General features: G+C 39.1%; 1 protein-coding gene, 1 long non-coding RNA gene and 1 other non-coding gene across 3 annotated transcripts in view; 1 reads left to right on the top strand and 2 right to left on the bottom strand.

The window, feature by feature from the left end:
* The window catches only part of LOC145523174 (uncharacterized), a 52,370-nt gene that overhangs the window by 1,489 nt on the left and 29,249 nt on the right, over nt 1–21,632 (top strand). The gene's annotated exons all lie outside the window — the stretch shown is intronic.
* On the bottom strand, nt 5,940–6,046 carry LOC145524903 (U6 spliceosomal RNA). The gene has a single exon (XR_014067939.1). It is a non-coding gene; the product is annotated as a U6 spliceosomal RNA (small nuclear RNA).
* The window catches only part of AGBL3 (AGBL carboxypeptidase 3), a 101,162-nt gene continuing 88,254 nt past the window's right edge, over nt 8,725–21,632 (bottom strand). The window contains 2 exon segments of the mRNA XM_081532968.1: nt 8,725–9,906; nt 18,970–19,201. Of these exon segments, the coding sequence (XP_081389094.1) occupies nt 9,495–9,906; nt 18,970–19,201 (644 nt within the window). The 3' untranslated portion in view covers nt 8,725–9,494.

Raw genomic sequence — 21,632 nt, 5'->3', positions numbered from 1 at the left:
AGGAGAGTGAAAAAGTTGGCTTAAAACTCAACATTCAGAAAACTAAGATCATGGCATCTGGTCCCATCACTTCATGGGAAATAGATGGGGAAACAGTGGAAGCAGTGACCGACTTTAGTTTTTTGGGCTCCAAAATCACTGCAGACAGTGACTGCAGACAGTGACTGCAGCCACGAAATTAAAAGACACTTGCTCCTTGGAAAAAAGTTATGACCAACCTAGATAGCATATTAAAAAACAGAGGCATTACTTTGCCAACAAAGGTCCATCCAGTCAAAGCTATGGTTTTTCCAGCAGTCATGTAGGGATGTGAGAGTTGGACTATAAAGAACGCTGAGCACCGAAGAATTGATGCTTTTGAACTGTGGTGTTGGAGAAGACTCTCGAGAGTCCTTTGGACTGCAAGGAGATCCAACCAGTCCATCCTAAAGGAAATCAGTCCTGAGTGTTCATTGGAAGGACTGATGCTGAAGCTGAAACTCCAATCCTTTGGCCACCGCATGCGAAGTGTTGACTCATTGGAAAAGACCCTAATGCTGGGAAGGATTGGGGGCAGGAGGAGAAGGGGACGACAGAGGATGAGGTGGTTGGATGGCATCACCAACTCAATGGACATGAGTTTGAGTAAACTCCGGGAGTTGGTGATGGACAGGGAGCCCTGGAGTGCTGCAGTCCACGGGGTCACAAAGAGTCAGACGTGACTGAACAACTGAACTGAACTGAAATACCATGTATAGTATCTGAGTCAGGTAGAAGATGATTTCCTTTCCATTCCTGCATAAATTTTTATCTTATTCTACAGATGATACTCGCCTTAAGTTTCTGTTTGTTTCCTTGTTTTTCTGTGTACTTTACACTAACCCAGCCCTTAAGTCTGCACAGTATTTTTCTTTTCTCAAGGAATTTATATGCATGGTGTCTGATCTTCTCCCAGGATAATCTCCCCCAGTGCCTTCCAGCCTGCTCCAGTCTGGACTGATACCCAGCTGTCCTGGCATTTCATTTCACCACCACCATCCTGGGGTTCTTGCTGGCTCTCTCCAATGTTGGATCACATATTTCCTGCATCAAAGGCTTTTTTCAATCTATTCTTTATCTACTCTTAAATTTGATCAAATATAGAAGAATATATCATTTTAGGTTAAAAATAATTTGCCTTTATAATTTTGAAAGTCTTGTTCGATTCCATCTAGCTTTCACTAAAGTTTAGAAGGTTAAAGCCATCCGGCTTTCTGGCTTCCAAAATGGCCTCCTCTCCTAGTCTCATCCTTGTAGCTTTGTCTTGTAAGATAACAATGATTGTTATTTTAGTAGGTTTTTGAGAAGGAGCAAAATTAAATATGTGTCCAGTTTGCTAGTTTTTACTGAAAGTCTAATTTTTTTTTAAACCCTAGGAGGGTGCTCTCTGGCTCTCTTTCACTGGTTTGCTCTGGCAACACAGCGGCCTTCTGAGTTTGTTGCTTTACCAAATTCCTGTGTGTGCTGTGTTTAGTCGCTCAGTCGTGTCCAACTCTCTGCGACCCCATGGACTGTAACCCGCCAGGCTCCCCTGTCCATGGGATTCTCCAGGCAGGAATACTGGAGTGGGTAGCCTTGCCCTCCTCCGGGGGATCTTGCCGACTCAGGGATTCTTTACCGTCTGAGCCACCAGGGAAGCCCCATGAATACTGGAGTGGGTAGCCTATCCCTTCTCCCGGGATCTTCTGAATCCAAGAATCGAACCCAAGTCTCCAGCACTGCAGGCGGATTGAGCCACCAGGGAAGCCCGATCAAGCTCCTAGGCTCCCCTTAACTGCTGACCACCCACATCTCCATTGTTTTTGACAGCATCCTTAGGAACTTCTCCACATTCCGTTCCAAACAGGTCAGTATAAGTAGGGGAAGTCCAGAGCTCTCAGCCTTGGTCACACACTGCACAGAGTGGCATTTCCCTCACTCTCCACTGGGGTGAAGGGCGAAGTGGGTTGTGGTTTAAGTGCCATGTACTCTCACTGCCCTTACTGAGATTCAATGCTACTGCTAAGTCCCTTCAGTCGTGTCAGACTCTGTGTGACCCCATAGACGGCAGCCCACCAGGCTCCCCCGTCCCTGGGATTCTCCAGGAAAGAACAGTGGAGTGGGTTGCCATTTCCTTCTCCAATGCATGAAAGTGAAAAGTGAAAGTGAAGTCGCTCAGTCGTGTCTGACTCTTAGCGACCCCATGGACTGCAGCCTACCAGGCTCCTCCGTCCATGGGATTTTCCAGGCAAGAGTACTGGATTGGGGTGCCATTGCTGGATTGGGGTGCCATTGCCTTCTCCGTGAGATTCAGTAGACTTTTTAAAATAACTGTTTCTTCACTTGTTATGTGTTGTTGGGACAGTTTCTTTTTAGAAAAATATTTATTTGGCTTCTCCGGGTCTTAGTAACGGCACTCGAGATCTTTAGTTGTGGCCTGTGGGATCTGGTTCCTTGACCTAGGATTGAACCCTGGCCCCCTGCATTGGGACTGTGGAGTCTTAGCCATTGGACCACTAGGGAAGTCCCTTATGACGATTTCTAAAGACTAAATTTTTTTTTTTAAACCCGTTTTGGTATTTTCACTGGGGAGTGGATGGAGGGTTTTCTCAGGTTGTGGTTCTAGAACTGGATTTGGGCCCCTTTATTATTTTTTAAAGGGAAAATTTTTAACTGCATAAAATCTAAAGACATTTAGATAGCAAAGAATATCATGAACAAATCTGAAATGATAAATTGCAGAAAATTACAAAATAAGAAACAATGATTGTAAATTAATAAAAGTACTGATAGGTTTAACTGGGAATGTCTTTGTGGTTGTTTAGGTTTTTGTTTTCTTGAAGCTGATAAACCAATAACAATTTATTGAGGTAAATATTAAGCTACTTATATAGATAGATAGATGCATATATATATCGTAATAGTCTTGTCCCCCTCTGTTTCAAATATCTCCATCTAGTTTTATAAAACATTGATGATGGTTTAATTAAGAGTAAGAATACAATATTTGTATCTTCTAATTCTAGGGGGCTTAATGAAATGTAAATAATGTATCACAATCAAAACCATATATATTTAAAAACACTCTTAGGAATGAATAGTTCTATCAAACAATAAGAACAAGACAAAGAATCAAGTAACAGCAGTTAAACTAAATCGAGGTGAATCTAAATCACTTTTAAAGAGAGAGAAAGCAACCCATCAGATGTCCTGCAGTGCATGTGGATGTTCTGGGGAGGGCTGCTCTGAAATCTGAAATGAACCTGCATGGGACCCTGCATCCCTTGTGGTGACCTCATGGCGTGACCCTCATCCTTCCTTGGAAAGGGAGACATTGTCATCCTCTGTACGATCTTCTCTAAAGAGAGCAGGTAAACTCACCACCAGCAGCACAGTTTGAGTAAGAGATTGTAAGGGATCCCTTTTATCACTTACTGCCTGCCTTACTCACATGTAATAGTTTCCAAGCACTTCTCTTTTTCTGGCCCTTCAGTCCCCACACTCCTCCTGTCCCTCGTCTTCTCGGGAAGGCAGGTTTAGGTTTTCCTGAAGATGAGTGTTTTCATCCAGACCATCCATTATTTCCCTTTGAAGTTCTGCACTTTTTTTTTTTTCTGAGATGCTTTAGGCTTTAATTAGTTGGGACTGGAAGGATTCCCATCCCTTTCTGACTGGTTGCATGTGTTCTTGAAGGTGAGCCATTAGCACACCGTGATGTGAGAGTCAAGGGACGTCGCTTTTTGATTCTGGAGAAGGCAGTGGCACCCCACTCCAGTACTCTTGCCTGGAAAATCTCATGGACGGAGGAGCCTGGTGGGCCACCGTCTGTGGGATCGCACAGAGTCAGACACGACTGAAGCGACTTAGCAGCAGCAGCAGCTTTTTGATTCATTTTGAGAGATCTGCTGTGTCCTCAAGTGAAGAGTGGACCCTTCTACATTTAAATCCTGCCTAACGCAGACTTTGTACCCTTGGAGGATTGGCCTCTGTGAAAGGCAGTTTGAGGCCTTTATAGGTTTGTGTAAACTAATCTTTTCGCTGACGTAACAATATTCTTTATCCAGGGCAGAAAAACTTTAGACTAGCTCTTTATTCCTCCTTAAACTATGTTGGCTTCTTACTAAAAAATAAATCACAGAAGCACCTACTGAAGGAAAACCCAAGGGGCTTTGCTTCAGGTAGTCAGCGAACACCATCAGACCACTGCTTCAGGAGCAGCCAGACAGCTAGTTCTGCAGGCCCTCCACGGCTCCAAAGGCACAGATGCCAGGCCTCTGGCTGTTAGGATGCCATGGACCACACTGCCTGCTTCTGCTCCTATTTTGTAATTTTCTGCAGAAGTGGAGTGAGCAGTGGAGTGAGTACATCTACAACAAGTGCCTGGCACGCAGGCTAGCCCATTGGTGGGGCAGGGCAAGGGAGGTCTAGTTGAATAAAACGTTACACGCTTTGTTCTGTTCAGTGGTGCACACATAGAAAGTGATATTTGTCCTGTGCATCAGGGAACATGTAAAAGGCTGACAGTAGTCAGAAAAGAACCCACAAGCTCCGGCTACTCTGGGCCCCACCTGATGTTGCATAAAACCAGAGAACAGAGTGGTGTCGCGCTGTAACCTGTTGTCTGAACACAAGCACGTCAGTGCATAGTGGTGAGACGTGCCGGAGTAGAGGATGCATGAGCCACGTTCCTGGGTGAGGCTCCTTCTCTGGGGTTGGAATTTCCTTCTGTAGCCTTGAAGCCTGATCCTGCCTACAGAGGTTCCAGGGATCTCTTTTCTCTGTAGGCCCGTTTGCGCCTGTGTCGGGCAGTGCAGACAAGCAGGGTCAGAGAAATGAAGGGCCTTCCCCAAGGTGTTTCCTCCCTGATCTGGAGTTGGGTTAGAACTCAGGAGACATCAAGAGGAACCGTGGATGCCTTCACCTTTCGTTCATTTCAGTGGAGCCTTGTCGTAGTTCAGTCCAGGTGTGCTCAGAAGGGATGACTCTGCCCCAGGTGCCTGCTCTCGGGTGGCCCTGCCACCATCGGCACAGAGTCATCTTCAGAACTGTTGTTACCTCGGCTGAGGGAGTGCGTCATTCTATCAGCAAACTGTGCCATCTTTTATTTCTTTAAACAGAACCTCACACTCCTGGTATCTCTCTAGCAGACTCAGGCCCAGAGCCTCTCTTGTCCATCATGGAGGACTCTGCCATGAACAGTTCTCTCCTCACAGACTTTTTCCAAAGAAGAAAGGCTAGAACTATCTGCAGAGACTGGTCTGGGAATCCTGGAGGGGCCTCCAGGATTTGGGTCAGTGGTCCACCTAGGAATGTGGAGAACAGAGGCTCTTACCAGGTTCGGAGGTGAGGGGTGAAGATGGCCAAATGCTTGATGAAGTGATAGTTGTTTCTTTGTTTGTAACTTATTTATTTGAAAGAAAAGCTGCCAACTAGGAGTTCATAACATGTTTCTGAAAGTAGAGAATTCTTGTATGGTAGTATAGAAGGAGATGTTCCTATGAAAAAACAATGACAAGTAAACCCCTTTTATGTGCAGAAAGGGTGCTCACCTTTCTGGGATAAAGGTGAAATACAACTTTTTTGGTGATAATGGGCAGATCATTCTTATCTTAAAGAATAAGATTAAAGCCTAATTATAAAAGAACAGTTTAATGGTATCAGGATGAAAGCCCTATAGTTAGTGTAGGTCTTTGTTTCCTATTATAAAGCCCTTCTGCCAAAGTCAGTAGCATCAGTGCCAAGTCAGAAACCCAGGCTCTACCAGGCATCACTGTTGCCTTGTGTGGGGAACCAAAGATGGTACAGAATCTGGGTCATGTCTGCAGAGAGGATGGGGTCACATCTCATACTTAGCCCACCTGTCACAGAGGCCTTCATTTGAAAAGTTTTTTCTTCTTTTTTGCTGGATATGAAATACAGGTTTGCCAATACCACACTTGTCTTTTTTTATGGAGCACTTCATGAATTTGGATGTAATCCTTGTGCAAGGGCCATGCTCATCTTCTCTGTATCATTCCAATTTTAGTATATGTGCTGCTCAAGCGAGCACCACACTGTCTTGATTAATGCTCTTTTATAGATTATAAGTCTTTTAAGTCTTGGAGTCAAATAACATCAGTCCTGTCACTTCTTCTGCCCTTTCGACATTGTGTTGGACATTCTGAATCTTTGATACTTCTATGTAAGCTTTAGAATCAAGTTGGTTGATAACTTGCTAGAATTTTGATTGGGATTTAGTTCAAGTTGGAAAGAACTGACATTTTAATGGTAGTGAGTCTTCCTATCCATGTATACGTGGAATATTTCTCCATTTACTTAATCTTTGATTTCTTTCATCAGAATTTTGCAGTATTCCTTATGTAAATCTTGAACAGTTTTGATTTATACCCAAGTATTTGAATTTTTGGTGCTGATGTAAATGGTTCAGTTCAGTTCAGTCGCTCAGTCATGTCCGACTCTGCGACCCCATGAACCTCAGCACGCCACGCATCCCTGTCCATCACCAACTCCCAGAGTCCACCCAAACCCATGTCCATTGAGTTGGTGATGCCACCCAACCATCTCATCCTCTGTCGTCCCCTTCTCCTCCTGCCCTCAATCTTTCCCAGCATCAGAGTCTTTTCAAATGAGTCAGCTCTTCACATCAAGTGGCCAAAGTCTTGGAGTTTCAGCTTCAGCATCAGTCCTTCCAATGAATATTCAGGACTGATTTCCTTTAGGATGGACTGGTTGGATCTCCTTGCAGTCCAAGGGACTCTCAAGAGTCTTCTCCAACACCACAGTTCAAAAGCATCAATTCTTCTGCACTCAGCTTTCTTTATAGTTCAACTCTCACATCCATACATGACCACTGGGAAAACCATAGCCTTGACTTGACGGACCTTTGTTGCAAAGTAATGTCTCTGTTTTTCAATATGTAAATGGTATTGTGTTTTTAATTTCAAACTCTAGTATTCATTGCTGGTGTATAAGATGGTGACTTTTGTATATTAACTTTGTATCTTGCAATCTTGCTATAATTGCTTATTACTTCCAGCAGGTTGTTTTTTGTTGATTCTTTGGAATTTTCTACATAGATAACCATATATTCTGTCAACAAATAGTTTTATTTCTTCCTTATATTTTCTTATCTTATTGAATTACCTAGTGCTTCCAGTATGATATTGAATGGGAGAGCAGACACCTTTGCCTTATTTCTTATCTTAACAGGGAAGTATCTAGTTTCATCATTAGATACAATGTGAGTTGTAGATTTTTTGGTAGATATTTTTTAATCAAATTGAGGAAATTTCTCTCCATTCTTAATTTGCTGAACGTTTCTATTCATGAATGGGTGTGGGATTTTATTCAATTCTTTTTCTGTATATATTGATATTATGTAATTTTTCTTCCTTATTCTGTTGTTGTGATGGATTATATCGGTAACTGAATATTGAATCAGGCTTGCATACCTAGAATAAAGTCTACTTGACCGTGGTATATAATTCTTTTTATACATCATTGGCTTCTATTTTCTAATGCTTTGTTGAGGATTTTTGCATCTATGTTCACAGAAGATATTAGTCTGTAATTTTCTTTTCTTGTAATATGTCTGGTTTTAGCACTAGGGTAATGCTGGCCCCATAGCTTATGTTATGAAGGAGTCTTTTTGCTTCTATCTTCTGGAAGAGATTGTAGAGAACTGGTATAATTTCTTCCTTAAATTTTTGGTAGAATTCATCAGTGAACTTGTCTGGGCCTGGTGATTTCTCTTTTGGCAGGTTATTATTTATTGACTTAATTTCTTTAATTCATATAGGCCTCTTTCAGTTGTCTATTTCTTGTGTGACTTTTGACAAATTGTGTCTTTCAAGGAATTATCCCATTTCATCTAGGTTGTCACATTTGTGGGTCAAGAGTTGTTCACAATATTCCTTAATTATCTTTTTAATTTCTATGGGATCAATGTTAATGGCCCCTCTTTTGTTTCTGATGTTAGTAATTTGTGTCTTTTTTCTTAGTTAACATTGCTAGAAGTTTGTAAATTTTATTGACAATGGAATTCAGTGCTGAAAAGAAATGAGCTATCAAGCCATAAAAAGACATGATAGAACTTACATGAATCTTACTAAGTGAAAGATGCCAATCTGAAGAGGCTACATACTTTATGATTCCAATTATGTGATATTCTGGAAAAGGCAAAACTAGGGAGACAGTAAAAAGATCAGTAGTTGCCAGGGTTTGAGTGCGAGAGAGGGATGAATAGGCAGAACATAGAGAATTTTTAGGGCAGTGAAACTAATTTGTATGATACTATAATGGTAGATCTATTTCGTTATACATTTGTCCAACACCAAAAGCAAACTCTGATGTAAACTATGGACTTTGGATGATAATAGGTATCAGTGTAGGTTCATCAGTTGTAACAAATGAATCATTCTGGTGGGATGGTGATAATAGGAGTAGCTTCCCTGGTGGCTCAGATGGTAAAGTGTCTGTCTGCAATGCGGGAGACCTGGGTTTGATCCCTGGGTTGGGAAGATCCCCTGGAGAAGGAAATGGCAACCCACTCCAGTACTCTTGCCTGGAAAATCCCATGGATGTAGGAGCCTGGCAGGCTACAGTCCATAGGGTCTCAAAGAGTCGGACATGACTAAGTGACTTCTCTTTCTTTCTTTTCTCATTAGTATTGCTGTGAACCTAAAACTTCTCTAAAAAATAAAGTCTATTAAAACCAAAACCAGAACATAACAGTTACTCTTTTAATACCCCAATGAGCTCTCCTTGAACCCTCTTTGGCCATTGGAAATATTGTTGAGAGTACATTCCCCAACCTCAGATCTTCCTAGTTGCATCTTGCTCCTGGGGCCTAATGAAGCTTGTGGCCTGTAACTTGAACCAGCTCTCCTGATTCTCAGTAGCTTTATCCTGTAGTGGCCACCACTGATGACCTGCAACTCCAGGCAGATTGACTCTCTTCTCACTTACCCCTTCCATCTTGATTTATTTGCCCAATATACCTGTTTCTCTGCAGTAAGTCACTAATGGTTTCTAGCACACTGCAAGACAGAAGTTAAAGAAACAATGTTAGTTGACTGATTCATTCAAGTGCCTAGTAGGAACATTAAGAGCAGTACATGTCATCCTTGCCTTGAGGTCTTGGTCTTTTGGTGTTGTGTGAATAAATCATTTCAGAAGAAATCAAAAGTTCAGAGTTTTTTTTTTATCTTGACAAAAATATAAATATCTAAGTGATTTTTAATTTTCTATATTTTTTCTGAATTTCTTTTTAACTCTGAAAGATGTTCCCACTAAAGAAGATAGGATAGCTGAAAGATGTTTCCACTAAAGAAGATAGGATATCTGAAATTTGTAGTTTAGTTCATGCACATGAACGAGGGGAGGGGGTAGGGATTGAGGGGCCAGGAGGGCTTTCCTTTCTCTTTCTTTTCTTTTTCTTTTTACTGTTAGAATATGTTATCTCTCATCCACAGTTTTCAGAGCAGCATAAAGCTAGATTATGCATCCCTCTGCAACTTCAGGTGAAAGGTGGGCTGTCCATGCTTCTTTTTTGGCTGCTCTCCCTTAGTTTTAGTTGGATGGGGGGCTGTCTGCATAGAGCCTTGCTGGCTGGACCCTTCAGCTTGCAGACTCTTGTTTGCATCCTTCTCAGAACTTGAGGGAGTCATCTCCCATTTGCTGCTGGCAGCTTTCATGTCTTTAGTCTTTGTGGCCTTGACTCGAGAATATTTTTTCCTCTTCTTGGGCCCTCTGAGAGGCAGCAAACTTTCCGATGACTTCTGGGACTGAGACTGGAGCCATTTTGGAGCGTTTACTGTAAGAGTCCTCTGGCTCATCAAAGGGAGATTGCTGGGTGGTGTCCAAGATGTGCTGCATTTCCTTATGTTTATGTTAGAAGATGGCTTTTGTCTAGGAAAGAAATGAAATATGTGAGCTTCTGCCCAATATGTACCCTAAGTATCTGTAGTCCTTAGGTACTGTCATAGTATAAATTGTATTTTTTTTTTTTCCTTTGCTGAGTTCATTCTCCTTTAAGACTCTTACCTTTATTTCTATGAGAATGATCTAACTTCATTTCTGGTCATGATTTTTCAGCGCTATCCCAACCTTGTATTTTTAAATGCCCTGAGGATATGTTTATTTGGATACCTGCCCTGACCCCCAGGCTTCCTGCTATAATGGCCACTCGGCCTCAGCCCTTTCTTACATTTATGCATTCAGCTGAAGTCAGTGCTCTCTAAAATTCCACCTTGCTCTAAAAATCTACTTTGTGTATTCTATTAGAATTAATTCAGTGTACATGCACTGTCCCCCCGCCCCGCTCACCCCCTATATTCAGTAAAGAGATCAATATAAGTCCAAGAGAGAGAAGTTTTCCTCGAGAGAGTGAGGTTTTCAAAATTACTAATTGTCGCTGCCTAAAGTCTCTTAGTTTTTCTTTAGAATTCCATTTTTTAACCATAAAATCTCAACCATGTTTTTAATTAAACTCTTAATTTTGAGATAATTGTAGACCTACCTATAGCTGGAAGAAATAACATAGAGATGTACTCTTCACCCAGTTTCCCCTAAATGAAACATCGTGAAAAACTACAAACAATAACACAGGTAGGATATTGCCATTGACATAGTCAAGATACAGAATAGTTCCTTCATGTTTCCCTTTTACTGTCATACCTACTTTTCTCCTTCCTCATCCCCTCAACTCCGGGCAACCAATTTGTTGTCCAGATCACATAATTTTGTTAAGTCAAGAGTGTTGTACAAGTGAATTTACATTGAACCTTTTGGGATTGACCTTTTTTTCACCCAGCAAACTCTGGAGATTCATCCAGGTTGTTTTGTGTATCAGTAGTTCATTCTTTATTTATTGCTGAGGTCATGGCATGGATGTACCAGTTTCTTTAATGATTCATCCGCTGAAGGACATGTGAGTTGTTTCTTGTTTATAGGTATTAGGAATAAAGCTGCTATAAACCTTTGTGAACAGGTTTTTTTGTGAACGTAAGTCTTCCTTTCTCTGGGATTAAATAAAGCTCAGGAGAGCAATTGCTGGGTCATATGTTAGTTTTATATTTGGCTTGTGAAGAAACTGCCAAGCTGTTTTCCAGAATGAAAACATATATATTCCTACCAGCAATATATGAGTGACCCAATTTCTTTGCATCCTCATCAATATTTGGTGTCATCATCATTTTTTATTGTAGCCATTCTGATAGGTATGTAGTGATAACTCACTGTGGTTTTATTTTGCATTTCCCCAGTGGCTAATGATGTGGAACATGTTTTCATGTGTTTATGTGCCATCTGTATGTTGTTTGGTGAAGTGACAGTTCATGTCTTTTGCTCATTTTCTAAGTGATCTATTTGTTTTCTTACTGTTGATTTTTTCCTACTCCTATTGTTTTATATTTGTTATTATTTTATTTTTTAACTTGAAGTAGAATTGATTTGCAATGTTGCATTAGTTTTGGGTGTACAGAAAATTATTCAGTTGTACTATACATATATATGTATATATTCTTTTTCCTATTATTTTCCATTATGGTTTATTACGGAATATTGAATGTAGTTCCCTGGGCTATACAGTAGGACTTTATTGTTTATTTATTTTATATATGTAGTTTGTATCTGCTAATCCCAAACTCCTAAACTATCTCTTTCCCACTCCTTTCCCCCTTTGGCAACTATGAGTTTGTTTTCTGTGTCTGTGAATCTATTTCTGTTTTGTAAATAGTTCATTTGTATCATATTTTAGATTCCACATATAAGTGATACCATATCATTTGTCTTTCTCTTCTTTTGGTTAGTATGATAATCTCTAGGTCGGTCCATCTTGCTGCAAATGGCATTATTTCATTATTTTTATGGCTGAGTAATATTCCATTATATATACCACATCTCTATTACCCATTTATCTATTGATGGACATTTGGTTGCTTCCATGTCTTGGCTATTGTAAATAGAGTTATTCTGAACATTGAGGTGCATCCATCTTTTTGAATTAGAGTTTTCTCTGGATATATGCCCAGGAATGGGATTGCTGGATCATATCGCAACTCTATTTTTAGTTTTTTAAGGAAACTTCATACTGTTTTCAATTGTGGTTGCCCCAGTTTACATTCCTACCAACAACATAGGAGGGTTCCTTTTTTCTCCACACCTTCTTCGGCATTTATTATTTGTAGACTTTTTCGATTAATGTGTATCTCAGCGTGTTCCTCCTTGGGTTTATCCCCAAGGAGGGACCCCCTGCACTTTCTGGACTTGGGTGACTCTTTCCTTTTCTATGTTAGGAAAGTTTTGGACTATAATCTCATCTAATGTTTTCTCAGGCCCTTTCTCTTTTTCTTCTGGGACCCCTGTAATTCGAATATTGGTGCATTTAATGTTGTCCCAGAGGTGTCTGAGACGGTCCTCATTTCATTCTTTATTCTGTTCCCTGGTAGAGATTTCCACCATTCTGTCTTCTCAGTCACTTATCTGTTCTTCTGCCTCAGTTATTCTGCTCTTGATTCCTTCTAGTGTATTTTTCATTTATTTATTGTTCGTGTCTGTCGTATTCTTTGTAGCCTTTTTAATGATGGCCATTCTGATCAGTGCAAGGTAATACCTCACTGTGCTTTTGCTTTGCATTCCTCTAATAATTAGCATAGTTGACCATTTTTTCATGTGCCTATTGGCCATCTGTATGTCTTCTTTGGAGAAATGTCTATTTAGGTGTTCTGCACATTTTTTGATAGGGTTGTGTTTTTTTTTTTTAAATATGAAATTGCATGAGATGTTTGTATATTTTGGAAAATTAAGCCCTTATTGGTTGCATCATTTGCAAGTGTTTTTCCCAGTCTATATGTTGTCTGTTCATTTTGTTTATGGCTCCTTTGCTGTACAAAAGCTTGTAAGTTTGAGTCTCATTTAGCTTTGATTTTATTTCTATTGCCTTGAGAGATTGACCTAAGAAACATTGCTACAATTTATGTCAGAGAATACTTTGCCTATGTTCTCTTCTAGGAGTTTAATGGTGTCATGTCTTATGTTTAAGTCTTTAAGCCATTTTGAGTTTATTTTTGTGTAGGGTGTGAGGGAGTGTTTTAACTTGGTTTACATGTGACTGTAGCTTTCCCAACACTGCTTGCTAAAGAGACTGTTCTGCATTGTATATTCTTGACTCTTTTTGTTGAAGACTGATCCTAAGTGTATAGGTTTATTTCTGGGCTCTCCATTTTTTCTGTTGATTTATATGTCTGTTTTTGTGCCAGTACCATACTGTTTTGATTACTGTGGCTTTTTGGCATTTTCTGAAGTCTGGGACAGTTATACCTCCAGCTTTGTTCTTTTTCCACCAAATTGCTTTGGCAATTCTGGGTCTTTTATGCTTCCATATAAATTTTAGGATTATTTGTTCTAGTTTTGTTAAAAATGTCATAGGTAATTTGATAGAGGTCACATTAAATCTGTAAATTGCTCTGGGTAGTGTGGCCATTTTAACAGTGTTAATTCTTCCAATCCAAAAGTATGAAATATCCTTCCATTTCTTTGAATCATCTTCAGTTTCCTTTATCTATGTTTTATAGTTCTCAACACACGGGTCTTTTACTTCCTTGGTTGCCTCCTTTGTTCTTTTTTTTTTTTATTTGATTCTAAACAGGATTTTTTTTTTAACTTTCCTTTTCTGATACTTCATTATTAGTATATAGAAATGCAACCTATTTCTGTCTGTTAATCTTGTATCCTGCTACATTGTTGAATTCATTTATCAGTTTTAGTAGTTTTTGGGTGGAGTCTTAAGGATTTTCTATATATATTGTATCATGTCATCTGCAAATCATGACAGTTTTACCTCTTCCTTTCCAACTTGGATACTTCTTGTTTTTTTCTTCTCTGATTACTGTGGCTAGGAATTCCAATGCTATGTTGAACAGAAGTGGTGAGAGTGAGCATGCTTGTCTTGTTTCAGCTTTTAGTGAGGCTTTCAGCTTTCCATCATTGAGTATTATGTTGGCTGTGCATTTATCATACATAGCTTTTGTTGTGCTGAGGTATGTTCCCTTCGTACCCACTTTGGTGAGAGTTTCTACTCTGAATAAATTTTCAAATGATTTTTTTGCCTCTGTTGATGATAGAGGATCATCGATCATCTATCTGATGATCATGTGCTTTTTGTCTTTTCTTTTGTTGATGTGGTGTATCACATTAATTGATTTGCATATGTTGAACCATCTTTTGACCCTGGGATGAATCCAGCTTGATAGTGGTGTATGATCTTTTTTTATGTTGTTGGATTTGGTTTGCTAATATTTTGCTGAAGATTTCTGCAGGCAGAATATTATAGGCTATGTTTTGTTATTCCACTGCCACTCTATGTCTTTTAGTCTATTGACACTTAAGGTAATTATTGATAGATATGAATTTGTTGTCATTTTAAACCTTGTTTTCCAGTTTATTTTGTATTTCTTCGTTTCTTTTTTTTTTTTTTTTCCTTTTTCCTTTTGTGGTTTGATGGAGTTTTTAGATTGCATAAAAATTCCATGTTTATTTATCTGTAGTGTTTTTGAGTATATCTTTTTAAGTACCTTTTACATTACCCATGAATAACTTATCACATCTAATGGTGTAATTTTCCCAGCTTGAGTGGAATATAGATATCTAACTTTCCTTTATGTCCCCCTCACCTTCTCATGTTTGTAATTGTCTTAAATATTTTCCTTTAGATACATTTAGAACCATATCAGTGTAATAACTTTTGCTTCAACCATCAACATATTTAGAGAACTCGAGAAGGAAATCCTATTATATTTACTTGTACATTTGCTCAGCATTATCTATTGCCTGATTTTCCTCCTCTATTTTTTCTGTTTAAAAAAATTTAGTCATTCTTTTAGTGTAGGTCTTCTAGTGAAAAATTCTCTTAGTTTTCCTTCATCTTAACATTTGTTGAGCTCTCCTTTATTTTTGCTGTGTGTCAGATTGTGGGTTGACAATTCCTTTCTTTCAATAATTGAAAACATTTTGCCACTTCTTCTAGCCTCTATAGTTTTTGCTGAGAAATTGGCTGTAATTAAACTTGTTTCCCTTATAAATAAGATGTCATTTTTCTCTGGCTGCTTTTAGGAATTATTCTTTTTCTTTAGTTTTCAGAAGTTAAATTTTGGAATATCTTGGCATGATTTCTTTGAGTTTATCCTGTTAATGGTTTGCTCAGTTGTTTGATCTGTAGGTTTGTCTCTTGCCAGATTTGGAGTACCTTTGAGTACCTTCTCAGCCTTGCTGATTTCTCCTCTCTTCCGGGGACTCTGAAAACATGAATGTTAGATTTTGTTTTATGGCTCCATAGGTCCCTGAGGCTCTGTTCATTTTATTTCCAGTCTGTTTTCTCTCTGGTGTTCAGGTTGGGTTATTTCTATCTCTTCCAGTTCATAGATTCTTTCCTGTGTCTCCTCAGTTGTGCTGTTGAGTTTAGCTACTGAGCCTTTTATTTCAGTTATTGTGTTTTTCCATCCAAAAATTTCCCTTTGGTTCTTATTATCTTCTATTTCTTTCTCTCCTTCTCTGTCTGCCTGACTTCACCTTTTTTCCCCACACTGAGGCTTTATATTTTCTTTTGATTTGTTTCAAGTGTTGGTGTTTGTTGAAACATATTTTATTTTTTATTATGACTGCTTTAAAAATCTTTTTCAGAAAATTCTGTTGTTATCATCATTCTCAGTGTTTCCACTTACTGATTATCAGGTTTAATCTTCCTCATACTTGGTATGTGATTTACTTCTGATTAAAACACGGACATTCTTCTATAATGTTATGAGGCTGGATCTTAAACCTTCTGTTTTAACTGACTTTGTGTGAGTCTGCTGTAGCATGGGTGAGTCTTCATTACTAACAGATGTAAGCAGAAGTCCAGGTTCCGCACTTAGACTCCTTGACACCAGAGGAGAGCAGCTTCTCATTCCTGCTGGACAGGCGTGGGAATTTCATCTCACTGTGTAGCCTCCACCTACACTATGATAGGTGGTCTCATTGCTGCTGGGCAATAGTAAAAGTTCTGACTCTCTTCTAGACCTACTCTGACACCCCCATAGTGAGGAGGGGGAAAGGCACCTTATTTTTGTCCAGTGGGTGTGGAAGTCTAGTCTCCCACATGGCTCCCAGTGACACTCTGGGGTGGGGATCTTTACAGGCCAGTGGGGATGGAAGTCCTGACCTGGTACTCGCCTTGACACTGCCTACCAGAGGAGTCAAGATGCCTCATTATAATCTTATGAAAATGGATGGTGTTAAATATGTAGTAAGGTCATCTGTTGCTTTCTGCTTTCCTAATTTTTCTTATTTCCTTGTATATCTATACCAGATACTTCTGGGAACGGTCTAGCCCAGGCAAAATTTTCTCTTCTCTGGGGAGTGCTTCTCGCGGTAGGGCTTCAGTCAGCCACATTTGTAACTAATCGACCTCTACCCACTGGGATTGCTGCCAGTCCAATTATCTTTCCTATAATTTAGAATTGGGAATGAGAGATAGTGGGTCAGTCTTTTAAGTGAAACTGCTGTAGGATACAAATTTGTGAGTTGGGGATGTGAAGACTTTTCTGCAGAGAGAGAAAAGCAGAGACTGAAGATAGATAGTTTTCCATTCCCAATTCCAGGCCTTGCATGAATCCTGCCTGAATTCACTCTCTCATTTCCATGAATAGCCTTCCATTTTCTTACAGTTCTTCCCCTCTACCCTACCTTATGCCTTTTGAGTAAAGTAGCTAGAATTATTTTGTAACATGTAACCAAAGAGTTCTTAATTAATAAAGACTATTATTTACTTACACCTTTAGGCTCAGACCAATTCACATTGAGTGCATGTCTAGGCTCAAAGAATGTAAGAAATCTCTGGTGGCTCAGATGGTAAAGAATCTACCTGCAATGCAGGAGACCTGGTTTCGATGCCTGGGTCCGGAAGATCCCCTGGAGAAGGGAATGACTGGCCACCCACTCCAGTATTCTTGCCTGGAGAATTCCATGGACAGAGAAGCCTGGCAGGTGACAGTCCACAGGGTCTCAAAGAGTTGGACATGACTGAGCGACTAACACATTAACACTTGTGAAAATAATGACTAAAAATTAAGTGATGTCCTAATTGTTAACTCTTAGACCCGTTGCTTATATCCAGATTCTCAGCTTCTCAGTTCCTTTGCCTAGGTAGGTCCGTTGTATTTTTTTAATTAATTTTCTGCTGTTGATTTTGCTGACATCATCATACTTGATGCTTTGTTTGCCTGTGCTATTTGCTTCTCTCATATTAGCTGACCTATTAGATTCAGTTTTTGTAAGGCACTGACAGCTACCCCATCCCACTAGAAACTGCCATCAAGTGCCTATTTTTCTAATTTTTTAACTTCGCTGATTTTACAATGAAGAAATATGCATTAATAAAAATTTAGGAAAAAAAAGCAGGAAGAGGAATATCATACTCTGCCAGTACTTTGACTCTGCAGAGATAATCACTGTTGGGAATATGTGCTTCCAGGATTTTTTCTTGTTATATTATATGTTTGAATATGTACAATCTGCACACATTAAATGTATATACATAATCCATAAATGCAACCACAGCAAATCAAGCTGGTCTGCAGCTTTTATTCACTTATATATTGTGAACATCATTTTATGTTAATATATACATTGATATATTTAATAGCTACATAATCTTTCAGTTTATGGTTATACAATAATTTATTTAAGCAGTCTTCTATTGTTGGACCTTTAGATTAACTTTCTTTTCTTTGGCTCCTGTAAGCAGTACTGCAATGAACATCACTACAGAAGTCTTCTAGCCCTTCCTGAGGTTTTTTTCCCCCTTAGGACTGGTTTCTAAAGGTGGAATTTTTTAAAACAAATGTAGATATTAAGGATTTTCATATATTATTGGATTGCCTTCCAGAAATTGTACCATTTCTATTCCAACAGTCATTGAATGAATTCTTCCGCTGAGAGACAGAAATGAGAGAATTTCATTATTGTTTTAATTTACATTCCTTGGATTTAAGTGAGATTGAGCATTTTTAAATGATTATTGGTTTTTTTCTTTTGTGAATTTCTGGCTCATAGCCTTTGCCCATTTTCCTATTAAAATATTCACGATTCTGTCATTGATTTGTATGCAGTCTTTGAATATTAAGTATGTTGGCCCTCTGTTTCTTATATTATGAAGAGAAATGTGAAAGCATACTGATGAAAGACTCTGCATTCTAAATATCTAGTTAGGGTTGAGTCCAGTTGCTACCTATTGGCTGTGTGACCTTGAACAAATTTGAGGAACAGCCTTTGCATCTCAGTTTCCTTAGTGTAGAATGTAAAATGTGTTTGTGTAAACAAAGAATGTTGTGTAGCACATAGAAAGTACTTCATCAAATCTGTTGATAATATTAGTATTATATTTCTTATTTGCAGCTTGTCATTGTCTTTTATTTGTATTAGTTTCCTTTTGGTCTTATAGATCCAAACTAATGAGGGGTTTCATCTAAATAATCAAGTAAGGCCTGCTAACCTTTACGGCTTCACATATCCAGTGTTTTCTTATGGCTCTGCTGCTGCTGCTCTGCTAAGTCGCTTCAGTCATGTCCGACTCTGTGCGACCCCACAGATGGCAGCCCACCAGGCTCCTCCGTCCCTGGGACTCTCCAAGCAAGAACACTGGAGTGGGTTGCCATTTCCTTCTCCAATGCATGAAAGGGAAACGTGAAAGTGAAGCCGCTCAGTTGTGTCCGACCCTTAGTGACCCCATGGACTGCAGCCCACCTGGCTCCTCCGTCCATGGGATTTTCCAGGCAAGAGTACTGGAGTGAGTTGCCATGGGTTTTTGTCAGATATGTAGCTGCCTCTATTAGAGCCTATATTTTTTTCTTAGGATGTGGAATCAATAAACCATGTTTCTTTATAAAAGAGTGCATGTATTAAATAGCTAAGAATGACAAAATTGTGTTGACTTACTGATGTTGGATTTGAAAGCTGGTTCTTGGGTTGAATACCTCTTTTATCTGAGTGGTTTGCACATTTTTAGTGCTATGCATGATGGGGAGCAAATACTGCAATATTTCTTGAGTTTGAGCTATTTTTTTATCCCTGTAGATTCTTTTTTCATCATCTGTCCAGTTTATATCAGCCTTCTTGCTTTGGAAAGATGGACGTTCTTTCATATTGCTTTTTAAGTTGTGATGCAGATCTGGGGAGCAAGCATAAAAATATGTATAGATACATAAACTGAATTGATTAAGCAGTTACTTACTGAGCATTATCTACCAAAGATTCTAAGAATTCTTATCCATCTGAAGCTTATACTTTAATTACGGGGGAGAAAATAAACAAATAAAACATCAGTCAGATAATAAAATTTATGGGAGAAAATAGAGCTGGGAAGGGGAATAGAGAATTCTTGGGGAGGGGCTGATTTCTGTTTTTAAAAAGGTGGTCAGAGAAGGCCTCCTTATGGTACTACCATGTCAGAGGACTTAGGGAGCGAGTCAAGCCACTGTCAGAGGGAGGAGCATTCACAGCAAGGGGAACAGTAAGTGCAAAGGCACCGAGCCAGGAGCATGGTCGTGTGTGCAGGGTGCACCATGATGAGACAAGTGGCTAAAGCAGAATCAATAAGCAGAGGGACTCCCCTGGTGGTCCAGTGGTTAAGACTTTGCCTTCCAATGCAGGGAGTGCTTGGTTCGATCCCTGGTCGGGGAGCTAAGATCCCACATGCCTTGCGGCCAAAAAAACCAAAAACATAAAACATAAACAATATCGTAACAAATTCAATAAAGATTTAAAAAAAAAAAATCAGTAAGCAGAAAGATTTGAGCTAGATAGGTAACTTAAGAGTTAGTTCACCTAAGGCCTCACAGGCCATTGTAAGGACTCTGATTTTTACTGAATGTGAAATCGGGAGGCCCTGGAAGGCTTTGAGGCGTGTCACATCTCAGATCTGCTTTAATAGGATCATGCTGGTTGCTAAGTGGAGAACAGACTGAAGAGGTGCAGGGGTCAACAGGCAGGGAGATCTCATGGAAGGCTGCTGAAAGAATCTGTTAACAGGAGAGCACACGGTAGCTTGGACCAGGGTGGTGGCAGTTACCCGAGGGAGAGGTGTGAGCAGGGGAGGGAAGAATCCTGAGTATATTTTGAGATTTTCCAATGAATTAGATGAGGGGTGAGAAAAGAGGAGAGAAATCGGTGGTAGCCCCAGAGCTGCTGTTTGAGGAAGTAGAAGGACAAGATATAGAGAAAACTATGGGAAAAGTCTGTTAGAAATTCCTTCTTTATTATTTATTAATAGATGATATGAAGGAATTATTGTTTATTTTGTTAATTGTGGTAAGATTTTAATAACATTAAAAATGTGTAGAGAACTGTTTTAAAAAATAAAGTTCATTTGAAAAGTGTTTATTCCACTCCATACCCATTAGGATGGCTATTGTCAAAAAACAGAAAATGATAAGTGTAGGCAAGGATGTGGAGAGATTAAAACCCTTGTGCATTGCTGGCTGGAATGTAAAATGATGTGGTTGATATGGAGAACAGTATGGCGGTTCCTCAAAAAACTGAAAATAGAATTACTATAGGGTAATTGATGGTCCAGCAATTCTACTTCTGGGTATATCCCCAGGATTGATGACATCTTGGAGAGTTATCTGTACACCAGTGTTCATAGTAGTGTTACTCACAGTAGCCAAAAGATGGAAGCAACTCAAGTGCCCATTGACAGATAAATGGATAAGCAAAACGTGTATATACAATGGAACATTACTGAGCCTTAAAAAAGAAGGAAATTCTGATACCTGCTACAACACAGATGAACTTCAAGGACATTATGCTAAGTGAAATAAGTCAGTCACTAAAAGACAAATAATGTATTTGTTTTCCCAAATATTTGATTCCATGCATATTGGATACCTAGAATAGTCAAAGTAGGATAGTTGCCAGGGGCTAGGAGGAGGGGGGAATGGGCAGTTGTCATTTAATGGCTATGGCATTTCAGTTTTGCAAGATAAAAAGAGTTCTGGAGGCTGTGTGTACAACAATGTGAATGTATTCAACACTGCTGAACTTTATACTTAAAAATACATAAGATGGTAAATTTTATGTCATGTGTATTTTAACAGAATTTTTAAAATTCAATATATATAGGTAGAGAGAGGGGAAAAAAAGAACCCTAAGTAAAACTTGAAGGAAAATTGGTAGACATTTTAAAGGATGTAGCAGTGTTACTTATAATTATGATGCCTGAATTGATATGTATGTAGACAACATAAGAAAAAAGTAGAATACACTTAGAATAAAAGCAAGAAATACATTATGTTTTATTAAAAAAAAAGGTTTATCTAGTTAAGAGACAGACACTGAACTATTTATGGGCAAAACAATATGATTTACTGACTTTGCTTTAATTTGGCAAAAAAAAGTAGTGGGAATATAAATGAAACAAGAATAGCAGGATGCTGATAACTATTAAAAGGTGGGTGACAGGCACCAGTGGTTCATTATTCTATTCTACTTTTGTTTACGCTTGAAAATATCCACAATAATGCTTTTTAAAAAGGAATTGTCCATTACTAAAAAGAAAGGAAACAGATGACTAAAGCACTCACCGAATTAAACTAGACTTG

This window comes from Giraffa tippelskirchi, chromosome 10, assembly GCF_054371585.1.
Source record: "Giraffa tippelskirchi isolate mGirTip1 chromosome 10, T2T-mGirTip1v1.2.pri, whole genome shotgun sequence".
NCBI classification, from domain to species: Eukaryota; Metazoa; Chordata; class Mammalia; order Artiodactyla; family Giraffidae; genus Giraffa; species Giraffa tippelskirchi.
Note: the sequence above shows the minus strand (reverse complement) of the source record. Positions and strands in the feature narration are given on the sequence as shown.